General features: G+C 40.9%; 1 protein-coding gene across 1 annotated transcript; it reads left to right on the top strand.

Annotated features, from left to right (window-relative positions):
• Positions 1–295: 295 nt before the first annotated feature.
• On the top strand, positions 296–9,500 carry LOC140230314 (small ribosomal subunit protein eS17-like). Its single transcript, XM_072310467.1, has 4 exons — positions 296–411; positions 3,024–3,175; positions 4,121–4,292; positions 9,133–9,500. The coding sequence occupies exons 1-4, from the start codon at positions 409–411 to the stop codon at positions 9,205–9,207; spliced, it is 402 nt and encodes a 133-aa protein (XP_072166568.1). The 5' UTR covers positions 296–408; the 3' UTR covers positions 9,208–9,500.
• The last annotated feature ends 4,537 nt before the right edge of the window (positions 9,501–14,037 follow it).

The raw sequence follows: 14,037 nt of genomic DNA, 5'->3' as shown, positions 1-14,037 counted from the left end.
CCGACCCCCCCTCCTCTCTCCCCACCCCTCTCACGCGCACGGAATGAAAAACTGATGCATGGTTGTTATAGCCAATGGGCGTCTCGTACTGAGTGCGCGAATGCTTGCTTAGTGCGCGAACCTTTGTTACAAGTGCGCGATAAACATGTTGCCCGGGGGTGGGGGGAGAGCAGGGGGGGGTCGGCTGAGACACCGCAATTTGAGCTCATGGCTGCGCCCAGTGCCATAAAATGTCTGCTGCCCTCAACGAACCCGAATCGGTCAATACAGCTCTATGTTCACTCCGCGGCCGTGGTACGGATTCGCTGCGCGATTGCAGCAATGCAGCTGCCACTTTTTCATATTTACAATTTGTACTAGCACGCCATCTACGTTGTGTAGTCCTCTTTGCTTTACGCTGTCGTCAAAATGGTTAGTGGAAGTGTTATTGGCAAGAAATCTACTCAATCAGAGTGATTTAGCTCTTTAAATAGCATGAATTATAAAACGTTATCTACTTTGATAATGTGTAATGACAGAGAAAATGAAAATTAGTCTTCATGGTAATCTCAAATGTGATATGTAGCAGCTGAATAAAAGCGCAAATACATCGACGGATGGTACTTCATATATAGTCCCATGTATTGACGCTTATGTATTCTTTGTGTGTGTAGACTAAAGTGTAATAAACAACAGTAGTTAATCTGTTTCATAATTGTATATTTCACTTTTTTCACCGTAATATCGGGTCAATAGGACAATAGTGTCCCAGCAGTAGTATTGCTTTACGTGTAGGCTATCATATACAATCACAGGAACATGCAGGAGACTCGCTCGGGAGAGGAACTTCTTTGTCTTTGTGACATGAACAATGATGAAGCTGCTGTAAAATATCTTTCTTACAGTTTTAATTTTACAAAAAAGGAAAAAAAAAAAATCTGCCATTGTTTACAACATACGATAAGTTGACTGGCTCCCCTTATATGCGACCGTCAATGCAATGCATGCTCAACAGGAGATGGCTGCCACAGCATCTTGGCGCTCCGTGTCTACAAGAAGATCTCACCCGCTCTCCCTTGAAGTTCCTTTTAGCAAGACAAACTGCTTCAAACAGTCTTTTTTCCCAAAATCTGCCAAAGATTGGAACTCCCTTCCCCACTCATTAATTTCCATCAAAGATTCAATGATATTTAAACAAAAGCTAAAGAGCGCACAGCTCGATTAGATACCGTTCCCTCACAGACCGCTATCAACGTTGAGTGATGTTCCGGATGGAGCTTTTCAACCGTGATACCGTGAAACCGCTAGTGTAAATTTACTTTCATACCCTCTGTCTCCAATCATTACATGCACAAACTCGCTCTATCCAACAGCCTCGAATATATGCATCTGAGTGAGATTCAAGGCCAGTAGAAAAGAAATTTTCAGCGGTTTGATACTTGCTGAAGCGGTTTGATACATTTGTTGGAATATGTCGATTTCAGCTATTTTGCTCAGCTCAGTGATAACTGCGTTGCACAGCACAGGAGCAAACAAGGCAAACGCATTCATAATCATAACTTCATAGATGTCTAGCAGCAAGTGCCACGATTGATCTGATTGTAACTAGTCTATGTCATGGCAATTCAGAGCAAGTTCTTCTATGCTGTCTTTGAAGAGATAATACTTTTTCTGTCTTTCAGTTTGTGCCAAGTCGCGGTAGTGATTGATTTAGGATTGGGGATGTTCGTGTTGTGTGTATGTGTGCATGCATGCACATGCGCGTGCGCGTGGGTATGTGTGAGAGAGAGTTTGTGTATGTGTGTGAATGTAAGAAGATAAGTGAAAGAATATAAAGCCTATAAGGCTAGGAAAAGGGGGAAAAGGAAATGAAAGAAAATATATTTTTAAAACACCTGGAAAAAATGAATCAAAAGATTTACAGTTTAAAGAAATAGTTCACTAAAAGATAATGGAAGGAAAGAAAGAAGAGAAACTTGCATTATAAAGGAAAGCAGGGGAGAGATGGATATGTTTGAAAAGAAAAGAGGAAAGCAAAGAGAAAATATAGATTGACAACAGAAAAGCACTAGGCAGAATAATAGAATGAGAGATGAATCAAAACTGGATGAAAGCAACAATGAATAGGATTAAGGAAAGAAAGAATTATGCTGGTTGAAAAGGAAATAAAGAAAATGATTCATTAGAACGACACATACAAAGGTAGGAAAAAGATTTTGGAGAGGATAGAAAGGAAAGACCCTTGTAGTAAGAGGGAAAGACGACCCACGAAGGAAACAAACAACAATTAGACAGTACAGTTAAATACCAAATTGAGAAAGACGAGGAAAACCACCAAGAAATAATTGATAGGAAGGAAAGGAAAACTTAGGTATAGATTCTACCTGAAAATGAAAGAAGAAAAGATAGAAAAGAAAGAGAAATATTTAAGTGGCAGCACACATTCGCACACGCGCTCAACCGCTTTGAAGCTACAACTGCTAGTGCAAGACTTGACTGATGAAAAGAGAAAAACAAATTTTAGCGACAACACCATAGAAAAAGCCAATAGTGATTACAGTCAGACCATTGATCAACTCTTATTTGCATGCGCTGAACGTATTCATACTGTGCTTCTGTACAGAGCAGCATTTCAAGCAATCGAGATTTTCCAACGATTTTCCGACACTTGTAAATACTGAAAGTGTTAAAATTCACCTTCTATTTGACTTTGGAGACTCAAATGCAAGTATTTTAGGTTACTGAATAACAAGGGTTAGTTTGTGCATGTTTGGAGATTATTTGACAAACAGGTGTAAAAGTACACTACATGTAGCGCCCAGCATTTTATAAGCTGCCTTTATATACACAGTATCACAGCCTTCACACACTTCATGACATTCAGGTAGGCCCTACAACAATAATACTTCAAAACATCATCAGTTATTTCCTTGGAAACAAATATCAAGCAATTTCTTTCAATAAGAATATTCCTACCTGTGGTATACATATACAATGCTTGCTAAGAATCTTTCATGAAGATTTCATTCATAAAATAATTTCAGGGTCGTGTCAGGACAAAGACGGTGAAGAAGGCTGCCAGGGTGATCATCGAGAAGTACTATACCCGCCTCACCCTTGATTTCCACACCAACAAGAGGGTATGTGAAGAAATCGCCATTATCCCCAGCAAGCGTCTCCGCAACCAGATTGCAGGGTAAGTGCTCTGAAGAAAGAGGTTAAAAGTAGAAAACTATCGTCAGTTGGGGAGATGGTACAATGGGAGATTTAGTCTTCTACCAACCTTTAGTAACTTGCTGGCTAGCTTTCAGAGAAACGGTACAATCACTTGGCCTGAAGAAGTCCACAGGAGTGGACGAAAGCTAGCTAGCAATTCAAGTCACTAAAGGTTGGTAGAAGCCTAAATCTCCTATAGTGGGGAAAAAGTGCTGTATACGCCAAACATTTCACGAGGTTTTTATTTTCATGAATTTCGCGAGTCAGGTGCTATACGCAAAATTAAAGACATGCGAAAATAATGACTCTGATCCCGATATAAATGTGACACATGTATACATTTCTCCGTTAAGTACAGTATTCCACGATCGTGAATTTAACCTCTTGCAGAATTGTCGGGAGGTCCCTATTCTCGAGAATTTAGACTTGCTGAATATAAGGCGTATACAGTAATTGTCTGTTTATGCATTGCTGCTGTAATTGCAAATTAGATATGGCCATAAATTTATCTCATTAGAGTAGAATAGATTCACTAAACATTTGCATTGGAAAACTAGTGGATATTTATAGCATAGATTGAATACTGGTTTGTCATACCTGCAGTTACTCAAGTCAACCATTATTCTATGAATGTATTATTTCAAATTCCGATTTGTCGTCAGTTTTGATATTGGAGTTACAATGTATGTGAATACAAGTAGGATGCAGTTTTGGATGTTTTGTATTTGCAAGTTCAAATTTGAATTCCAAAGCTCGACAAATTCCATTCGCTTAAATGATTAGCATTTGTTAAAGAAGGAAGATCAGAAGCAATGGATCAGCAAAAATATTTGTAAGGTCAAATGAATATGAATCAAATAAAAGATCTTAATAGTTGATATTTCTGACCAAAGCTATCTGTCATTATCATGTGTCTGTGGGACAGATTCGTGACGCATCTCATGAAGCGCATCCAGAAGGGTCCCGTCCGCGGCATCTCCATCAAGCTGCAGGAAGAGGAGCGTGAGAGGAGGGACAACTACGTGCCCGAGGTCTCCGCCCTGGAGCAGGACATCATTGAGGTGGACCCTGATACCAAGGACATGCTGAAGCTTCTGGTGAGATTTCCTCCCATTCTCAGGGGCAGAGAGTCTTATAGTACAGGGGAAACTCGATATAACCAAGGAGCTACTACAGACATTGAGTCCCAATAGAATTTTTGCGACCGAACGCTTTACGCAATGCACTTAACTTCAAAGTGCTGCAGTGACGTTATCACCAAAATCTTGCCCCCGGCGACAGCTGCAGCGCGCTTTCAAGATTGAGTTCGATGCCGCAGCTCTGTCCGTTAGTGGAGAAGAGTGGAAATTGTCGAAACAAACACACGTCTCTTTTGTGCATGCGCAGTCCATAAGTCAGCCATTTTAGTGTGCGCAATCGAAATCATCGAATCCACAACGAAATTTCGAATCTGGTGGTCGTTATTTCGCGAAATTTGGACCTGAGATGGGTGAGTTATGATGAAATATGTATAAAAACATGCCATATTACCCTCACTTTTTAAATTCCTCTACATGAAACATGACTTTTGTGGGAACTTTTAAAGTAATTTCGTTCGAAAGAGGATACTTCAACCTTTCGAATGCAACCGAACATGAGAGTGCCAACAGGTGCCAATACATATTAAAATGCATTGGAAGTGAGCTGACGGTGGGCGACACTGTCGTCTGCTCACGTCTTAATACAGTCCCATTTGTTCATATTTGTGTTAGTCGTCAATTCGTGACAAAGTTTTGATCTCTGCCCAGACTCAGACTTGATTACGAATACAATCCATATTACCGTCGCTTTTTAAATTCCTCTACATGAAACATGACTTTTGTGGGAACTTTTAAAGTAATTTCGTTCAAAAGAGGATGCTTCAACCTTTCGAATTGAACAGGCAAAATCATGCAGTGCGAACGTCATCGATCGCATGCATTACGCAGTGTCTCACAGAAACCGCACAAATATCAACCAAGTCCACACTTCCCCCTTCAAACACACATTTCCGAATTACGGATTAAAAGTGGGTTTTCCCCGATGAAAACGCGATCCCTCCGTAATGTTTATCACAACGCAGTGCGGAAACCACCAAAGCGTGCGATAGAAACGCCAAACCCGGGCGAGTATATGCCACAGACGTGGACACAGATGTCGTAAATCATGCTCGGCTCCCCACTGCGTGTACACGCGTGCGTCGGAGCGGCATTGAAGCTAGATCAAAGAAGGTTGGCTGGATGGGACTCCATGTGTTTGTAGTAGCTCCCTGATATAACAAACACCGCTATAACGAGATATTGGTTATAACGAGGTAACTTTCGAGATCCCAAATTTCCTTCCACAAAAATCTATGTAAACCACTACTGTTATAGCAAGATAGGCTATTACAAAATAACCGAGATGAATTTTGTGATTTCCAGACAAAGAAAAACATAGCTAATCAAACCTGTTATAGTGAGGTAAAACAAAATCTCTTCAGGTGAAGCTTTACTTCGCCTTTGCGATCATGTTCCAAGATTGTAAAGCTCGATGCGACGAAAACTGCATCTTGTACACACGTATTTTCTTCAGTGCACTCCAACCAGCACCGCATGTTGTATGTGTGTGTTACTGTGTGTTTGTGTGCAGTTGTGCTCTGATACATGCAGAGAATGTGCTGGGAGTACTTAAGTGTAGCAGTATATCTCTTCTATAGAAGTGTACAGGACACCATTTGGAATATTGTTCAACAGCTGAATTCGCTAATCAACTATGAGCGTAAAAATGATTCCCTGTCACGATAGATTAATTGTAATGAGTGAGGTGGTCATGTGATCTTACCAAGGACCATGAAGGGTGTTATGTAGATAACTACCAGATGTTTGCAAGAGCCACTATTTTGCAAGGATATGAAATATTTTCTGGCCTCATAGATACACAGTGACACAGTTCAAAAGCCTCAAGGTTTTGTAGATTTCACATTTGCACAGAGAAAATTAACTGAAAAAAAGAAAACATCAAACTGCTGAAATATTTTGCATAGAACTTATCAAGCAAGAGTACCAACAAAGAGAGTCCATTATGATAGCATAAGCACAACCGAGATATCCACACTTATGCCCTTTGCCAGTATACAAATGACGCACAGGTTTGCGTGCGTCAGTCGGAATTGTGTGCATAAGGTAACTATATGGAATGCTTTACCCACGAGGCTTTGCCTCGTGGGTTTAGGCTGAATTCCATAGTTACAGCATGCACACTATATTCCGCCTGACGCACGAAGACATGTGCATCATCTGTTTTATAGAATGGGTAATTTTCTTGCCAAAAACCAATTTTTTCTATCATGTTACCCGATGACAAATTTACTGGATGCATTTCCTTTTGGCTTGCCATAGACGAGAGCCCGAAAACCATGCATCAGTTTTTACTGGACGCATGATTTCTCTTCAGAACCATGCATCCAGTGAAAACCGATGCATGATTGTTTTCACCAATAGGTGTCTCATACTGAGTGCGCGAATGCTTGCTTAATGTGCGAACCTTTGTTACAAGTGCGCGATAACATGTTTACCACTGTGACTCAGCGTGCGGCCAGTACAAAAGCAACACATTGCTCTCAACCAATGAGGTCGCAGGATTCTTGCTACCCATTCTATAATGGTTTCTGTTACATTTTGGGTCATACCAATTCCAGTTCAATAAATTGCATCTATATACCCACCTCTGCCAGTGTCATAGACTCCCAAAGTGTGACTTCAAGCCATTCATCACCATCAATCTTTACACATCATAATCAATTGATGAACACAGTAGAAGGTGGAAAAATAGTTCAACTTTAAAATCAGTCATTTTTAATAAATGTGATACATACAGTACTGAAGAAAATTTGAGAAACAGCTGGATAATATCAGAAGTTACTTTGAATGGCCTTATTTCAGTGTAAAGTTTAAAAGCACTCAGAGAGCACAGACTTCCAAGCAGCTCATAATTTCATTCGTATGCAAATTATGCTGAAAGTGGCCGTATTTCCCCAATGTAAAAATCATTTCTCGTGGTTTCTGCCTTATCCTCCTCATGTGCCTCAAGCACACCTCTAATGCATGTAGCTTGAATTCCTTCACATGGTGGCCCCAGGAGTATTTGCCAATGATAGAGAATCATTCAAAAAACACAAACAAAACAAAACAAAAAACTAACAACTTTAGATCCAGAAGATGGTGATCTAGATCACTACCTAAGTGTAATCATCTGTTCTTTGTGTCATCAACATTGCCTATAAATTTCATCCAAATCTGTGCACAACTTTTTGAGTTATTTAGCAAACGGACAGACCGACAGACAGACAGCGGAGGTAATAATTATGTAGTGTGAAGTCTCTTCTAATGTCTTCTGAAGAATTACAGTCTTAAAGTGGTGTCACACCTGTCCGGGCAAGCTACGCGGGCTTGTGGCGAGGAGGTAGTTTAAAGCACGTAGAAGATTTTCCGCGGGCGGACAAGAATGTTTGCAGTTTTCGCACTTGTTTCTTACTTACTAGACGCGTGCTACTTAGCTTCAACTTGCGTGCATTCCGTGTGACTCGCGTGAGAGCTTTGAAACCGATCCATTTTCTGTTACGAGCGACTTATGGGGATTGCGAAGTACCTGCTTTGGAGTTGCCTGTGAGGTGCTACCGGTAAGGGTTTCCTACTTGTGTTCTGCGCGTACCTCTACGGGCAACTCCTGTGACTCTTCCGGAACAAGTTTTGAGCATGCTCAAGGCCTTGTCATACCGTATCTGGGGAAGTTTTGCGGCTTGACTTGCGGGGAAACAAATTTGCTACCCGGAGCTCTCCGCAGTTGGCCCGAACTTGACAGTACCTAGCACTTATCTCGTCCTTAGTTGCCCGAAGGTGCGCACGCTAGTCCAATTTTCCCGCAGCAAAGTTTTGAGCATGACCAAAACTATTTCCGGATGAGTCGCAAGGACTGCCCGAAGAGTTCCACGCAGAACACCCGCAGGAGGGCTGTAGCCGCCGCAATTCACAGGCATTTGACCCACTTGAAGTAGGTAATTTGCCCGCTGATCTATGCCTATGTGAAGGGAGTGCGTGCCATTTGCGGGCATTCTAAAAGCATATTTTGTGTGACGTGTTGAACTCATTCTCTTCTTTGTCCTCTGTGGCGTCGAGGACTACCTGGTCCCTTTCAGACAGGACTTCATCCGCCTAATGGACTTCAGCAGCAATTTGGTGCATTTGCTGTGAATCTTCCGGGCTTTGTGGCTGTCCATCCACTGGACGTTCTCTGCCCTTGTGCACTTTCCGTCTACGGGGCATCTTCACTTCTTGAAAGCTAGTTGACAAATGATTGTTTGCCCATCCACTCGAACCAGCCTATTGTTCAGGCTAGCACTCACCTCGCAGGCGACTAGTACGCAGATAACACGCAGTTGTGGCGCAGGTACTTCGCAGAGCCCGTATATCGCCCGTAACTGACATAAAAGAAGCTATCACGAAGCTATCACGTGACACCCACGCGCCTAACATGCAGTTCAACGGAATACACGCAAGAAGGACTTAGGTGTCACGCGTTTATCATGTAATACCCACGCGAAACTCGCCCTAAACCTTGTCCGGCCGCAGAAATTATTCTGCGTGCTGAAAAATCCCCATATGCAATAAGCCCGCTTAGCTGGTGTGACAGGGCCTTTTTTGGCAGCAGGTAAATAGAGCCAGCGTGCGCACCTCCGGGTAACTACTTTTGAGATGTACATGCTAGGTACTGTCATGTGCGGGTCATCTGCGGGGACCTCCGGATAGAAAAAATGTTCTTCGGAAGTCGCACGCAAGGCTGGTGTGACACGGCCTTTACACTGTCCAAATTGTGTGAACAAATTGGTGTACATGTTTTTACATAAACCTCTGTGTTTTATTTGCATTTTCATCCACTCAGGATTTCAACATCACCAACCTGCAAGTGACAGAGCCTGCTGCCCCTGGCATGGGATTCCGTGGGCCCCGCATCTAAGCACATCATCATGAAATCATCCAGGCAAAAAGCGAACCCCTCTTCAGGTGTCTTGTCTCGAGACATCAAGATATTTCTCCCACTCCAAGATACAGCATAGCAGCACAATGACCATACAACCACACGAGCCTTCCCACTGCCCACAAGATGCCAAGGCTGATGCCACTGTCTCAACACCTGCCCAAGGTGGCGCTTTGAATAAGTGAAGAACTTATGAGAGAGATCTCAGATCTAGGCAGTTTTTTGTGGGTTCTGTGCATGTGTACGAAATAAAGCAACACAATTCAACCACAGTTCATTCTGGAGTGCACAAATGGTTTTGTCGTGTCCATGGTCTCGTGTGCTGCTTCTTTGAAGGTATGCCGGAGTAATGATGCGTGAAATAAGTTTTTTATCTCTGTGATGTGGTGGATAAGCGCTGTATGGAAAACAACAACAGTATTGCTATTGTTGTTTGCTGCTGTTGCTGTTGTTATTATTTATTTTTACCTCATAATTGTGATGATAGTGATGATGATTATCATATCATTGTTATAATCTTATATAAAAGTAACCAAAAATTAGAGCCAAATTTTTCACATTAATGAAGATTTCTTAATTCCTCTTCAACAAATTCCTCTACTGTACGAGCTGAAATTTTCGCGTACAGATATTTTCGCGAATTGGTCCTTCGAGGACATTTTCGCGTGTTGTTAATTTCGCGGTTGCGAGGGTCTAACTGAAGTTACTTATTTGCATGTTGCTATTTTCGCGTGTTGTTATTTTCGCGATTCAAAGCCGATTCGCGAAATTCGCGAAAATAAAACCACCGCGAAAATTTCAGCTCATACAGTATTTGTGGGCACTGTGATATACATGTAGAAAACATGCACATGCTTCAAGTTTGCCTTTAATGTCATAAGGCACCAGAGCCAACTGGCTTGTGATATTTCTGGCTTTTGTGGAGCTGGTTCCAACTGTTCAGAAATGATGATGCCTAGTTTGGAATATTTCATTTGGTCTGAATTGACTTGAAAAACATATATCCTCTCCTGCCACTTGAGAGTGGCCTCATCTTTGTGCCTCGAAGCCGACAGTACACATCCATTTATCCTGCAACAAATCTGCAGAAATTTTGCATTTACTGTGATGTGTGAAAGCAGCAACATTAGTATAACACATCAGAGAAAGTTTGAGGAAAATGGGACAATGAATGCAAAAGTTACAAATTTTTGAAATTTTGGTATTGGAACCGCTGGATGATGAGACTGCTAGAGGTTATGATGTCATGTGTGGACAACAATATAAGAAAATACAACATATACCTGATAAGGGAATTCCACAAATATTCACTTTTCTAGCATAATGAAAGAGCACTTGACTAACGGATTTCAGAAAGCAGGGGGAATAATTGCTACCTTAACATATGTCGGTATCAAGTTCATGGAATGTGTTATTTTCATGAAAAAATAATTTTTGTGGAATTCCCTTTATATTTTCTTTATATTGTCCACACATGATGTCATAACCTCTAGTAGTCTCTTCAGTCACAGATGGGCATTAAGAAGGAAAAGTCTTAAGATTCTTCTTGAAGACATCAAGGGATGGGGAAATGCAGACAAACAATTTATCTCTGAAACATTTATCTCCCAGGAACCAATAAATCCAGATAAATACATAGCAAAGCAAACAGTTCAATTGTGAGATTTTACACTGTACCAGCCATCTCCAAATGCCCAAATGTGACACACACAAACATGGACACATAGACTTACATATGGGGTGTAGAATTGACACAGATATTGACCATAGGGAGAATTGTCCAGTCCAAGTAGGAAGCTTGGAATATTACAAGCTTTATTAGAATGTTTGATACCATGTCCTCCTTTGTGTGTGTGTGTGTGTATGTGTGTGTTTGTGAGTGTATATGTGGATTTCTTGAGCAAGCAAGCAAACTTCCAGGCGGAATATGAAGGAATTAAAACTAATACTGTACCACATGATGATGACAAAGAGAAAGTGTACTACAACGTAATATTTTGCAAACAATTCAAAATAACAGCTCCACAAGCATCATGCATAATTACAAGAAAAAAAATTTTGTCCATCCCATTCTCCACTCCCCCCCCCCCCCAAAAAAAAAAAAAAATAAAAAGTCACCATGTCTCAGCTGAAGATTGATTTTAAATGATGATTATCACTGCAAGATACTTTTCTGTCCAATTGCTTTGCCATATGACAGAAACAGAGCTCACGTGTCAGAATTTCACAGTCAAGAGCAATGAACCACAGACTTGTAGTCGATCGAGCTCCCAGGCTTCGGAGCCCTGAGCGCTTATAGTAACATTGATTTACATAGTGCCGCACAATAGTAATGCCACACTTATACGTAGTTACCTGTCACTCACTTTACAGACTGGTGATAAGGAGGATGGGGGGGGGGGTAGTATGAGGCCCTCCCCGTTAAATATACATTCCATTCAATGCCAGTGTATTGAGTTACAGCTGTAATCATCACTGGTCTATTACCGCTGGTTCACACAGATTTCCTCTTCTGAACACTCTTAATCAAACATCTGGATGTTCTCTGCAAAAACTCATTTCTGCTTACACACTCCTTTGAGCCAACAATAATTCAAATATGTATACAATGTTGTAACCAAGTTTTTGACCCCAGCACTGCCTTCTGAACAACTTCCACTTTTTTGTTTGTCCACTTTCGTTATCACTCATTTGAGTAATCTCTCCCCAAATTTCACTCTACACCTTACAAACTATATCGAGATAACAGAAAAATACATATATAAAACTGTAGTAAAGTTTCGTTGCCTCACATGTTTTAGTTAATACACTACAGTTTGCATGACTTACTCTCTCGTCTGGCAAACAATAACACAGTATTAGGGAGCAAACTTTCAAAGGTTAATTTCTTTTGTTCCGGAAGGAACTACAGTACCAGATTTCCGTCCAACCTGTCGGGGTGTGAGCAGAAGTGGTCTGTAAATATGCTTTCCCAGACATGTAAGTTAACTCTCTCCCTCTTGATTAAATGCCCCGAACTTTTCAAAAGGAAAGTATTAAAAAAGAGAAGAGAAAAGGAGAAAAGAACAAAGAATAGAAGGAAAAAAAAAAAGAAAAGAAAGAGGAGGACAATTCGGATGAAAGAGGACATTGTTCATATGTCTTCATTATAGGTCCATGATCTCTTATTGGACTCGTCAAAGAAATCCAGCTTATCGGAATCTCAAATTGGCCTTATCCAAATCTTGTTTTGTCATTTTCCTAATCGGCTTGATCTCCGACAAGATAAATCATTCATTCATTTCACAGTTTGTTTTTGGTTTGTTTGTCTGTTTTTGTGTGTGTGTTTATTTATTTATTTATTTATTTATTATTATTATTTTATTTATTTATCTATTTATTATTTTATTGTTATTATTATCATTTTTTTTTTTTTTTTTGGGGGGGGGGGGTCGTTTGTCTAATTACTTCCGGGGGAAGTGCGTCTATCTGGAAGGGTTGCCTGCATTGATTTTAGGACACAGTTTGCGTCATTAGTTCGCTGCGATGCCAGTTCGATATGTTGAGGACTCTAGGCCTATTAATCACAACGTAAACTTCCGGTTGTTGTATTGTTTTCCTTTATAGCAAGATCACAACAGTATGTGTGTGCGCGCGACAAGGAGATGTGCCTTGTAATGTGTGCCGTGAAACCACCGAGTTTTCAGTAGGGTCACTATGAAAATTTATAATAGCCCGAGAAACCGTCAAATGGTTTCTCGTGCTTTTCACGAAAGGAACTCGGGGTCCCCCCCCCCCCCCAAAAAAAAAAAAAAACAAACAAACAAACACAACAACAACAACAACAACAACAAAAACACCAAATAAACAAACGAACAAAACACAACATAGAAACTGGCCTTGTTAACAATGCACAATGCACAGTCTGGTTTTAAAGCGAAATCATCTTTAAGCTTTTCCACTTTTCGAACATAATTATAGGCCCTAACTATTCAAATCTGAGTATTGTATACAATGTATATAGTAAATATAATAGGCCTATGTGAACACACATACAATGATGTGTCAGACACTCATGAGAAATATAAAAGAAAGAGAGAGGGAGTGGAGAGGGACGGAAAAGCAGCGGAGTTGAGAAAAAAAAAAGGCGAGGATTCAAATTCATGAAATTCTTTCATCGAGGTGGTCTAGTGGAGATGACGCCTGTCCGGAGATCAGGGGGGTGTTTCATCAACGTTTGTCGGCGCTGACAACTTGAATCACCATAGTAACAGTCAGTGACCAGAGCATCTCAGCCAATCAAAACCAAGGATTTTGCAGAAATTGGTCAGCGCCGACAGTTGTCGGCGCTGACAAGTGTTGATGAAACACCCCCCAGGATGCCGTAGGTTCGAATCCTGCTCGGGTACGTACACGTACGCCCATGATTTTTATCATGGCTACTACTGAAACACTGATCAATTCAATGCTTATTTACGTCGATGTAGGGCAATTTTGTCAATCAGTTGCATAAAAATGGGCGAGGAGTTTGGGAAGACGATGAGGGAGAGGATAAGGAGAAGGAATTACTGGAGAGGAATAAAAATACATGTATATATACTGTATAAGAAGAAAGAGGTGACGATTAGAAGATGATTATGCATTATAATCGAAAGAGAGGCGGATTTCATTAGCCAATATACATCAGTCAGTTAAGAAGTACGAGCATATCGTTCGCTTCATGGTGACACGACATTTGCTCCTGCGACAATTATTGCTCTGGTCTTATTTTCTCCAAGGATTTACAGGTTTAGGGTTAAGGTTATGATAGAGTTTTAGGATTGCTTTATA

Source organism: Diadema setosum, chromosome 7 (genome assembly GCF_964275005.1).
Source record: "Diadema setosum chromosome 7, eeDiaSeto1, whole genome shotgun sequence".
Classification (NCBI taxonomy): Eukaryota; Metazoa; Echinodermata; class Echinoidea; order Diadematoida; family Diadematidae; genus Diadema; species Diadema setosum.
Note: the sequence above shows the minus strand (reverse complement) of the source record. Positions and strands in the feature narration are given on the sequence as shown.

Coding starts and splice junctions, on each gene's coding strand:
- LOC140230314 (XM_072310467.1), top strand. Junction 3,176..4,120: donor CTCCGCAACCAGATTGCAGG/GTAAGTGCTCTG, acceptor TCTGTGGGACAG/ATTCGTGACGCATCTCATGA. Junction 4,293..9,132: donor AGGACATGCTGAAGCTTCTG/GTGAGATTTCCT, acceptor TCATCCACTCAG/GATTTCAACATCACCAACCT.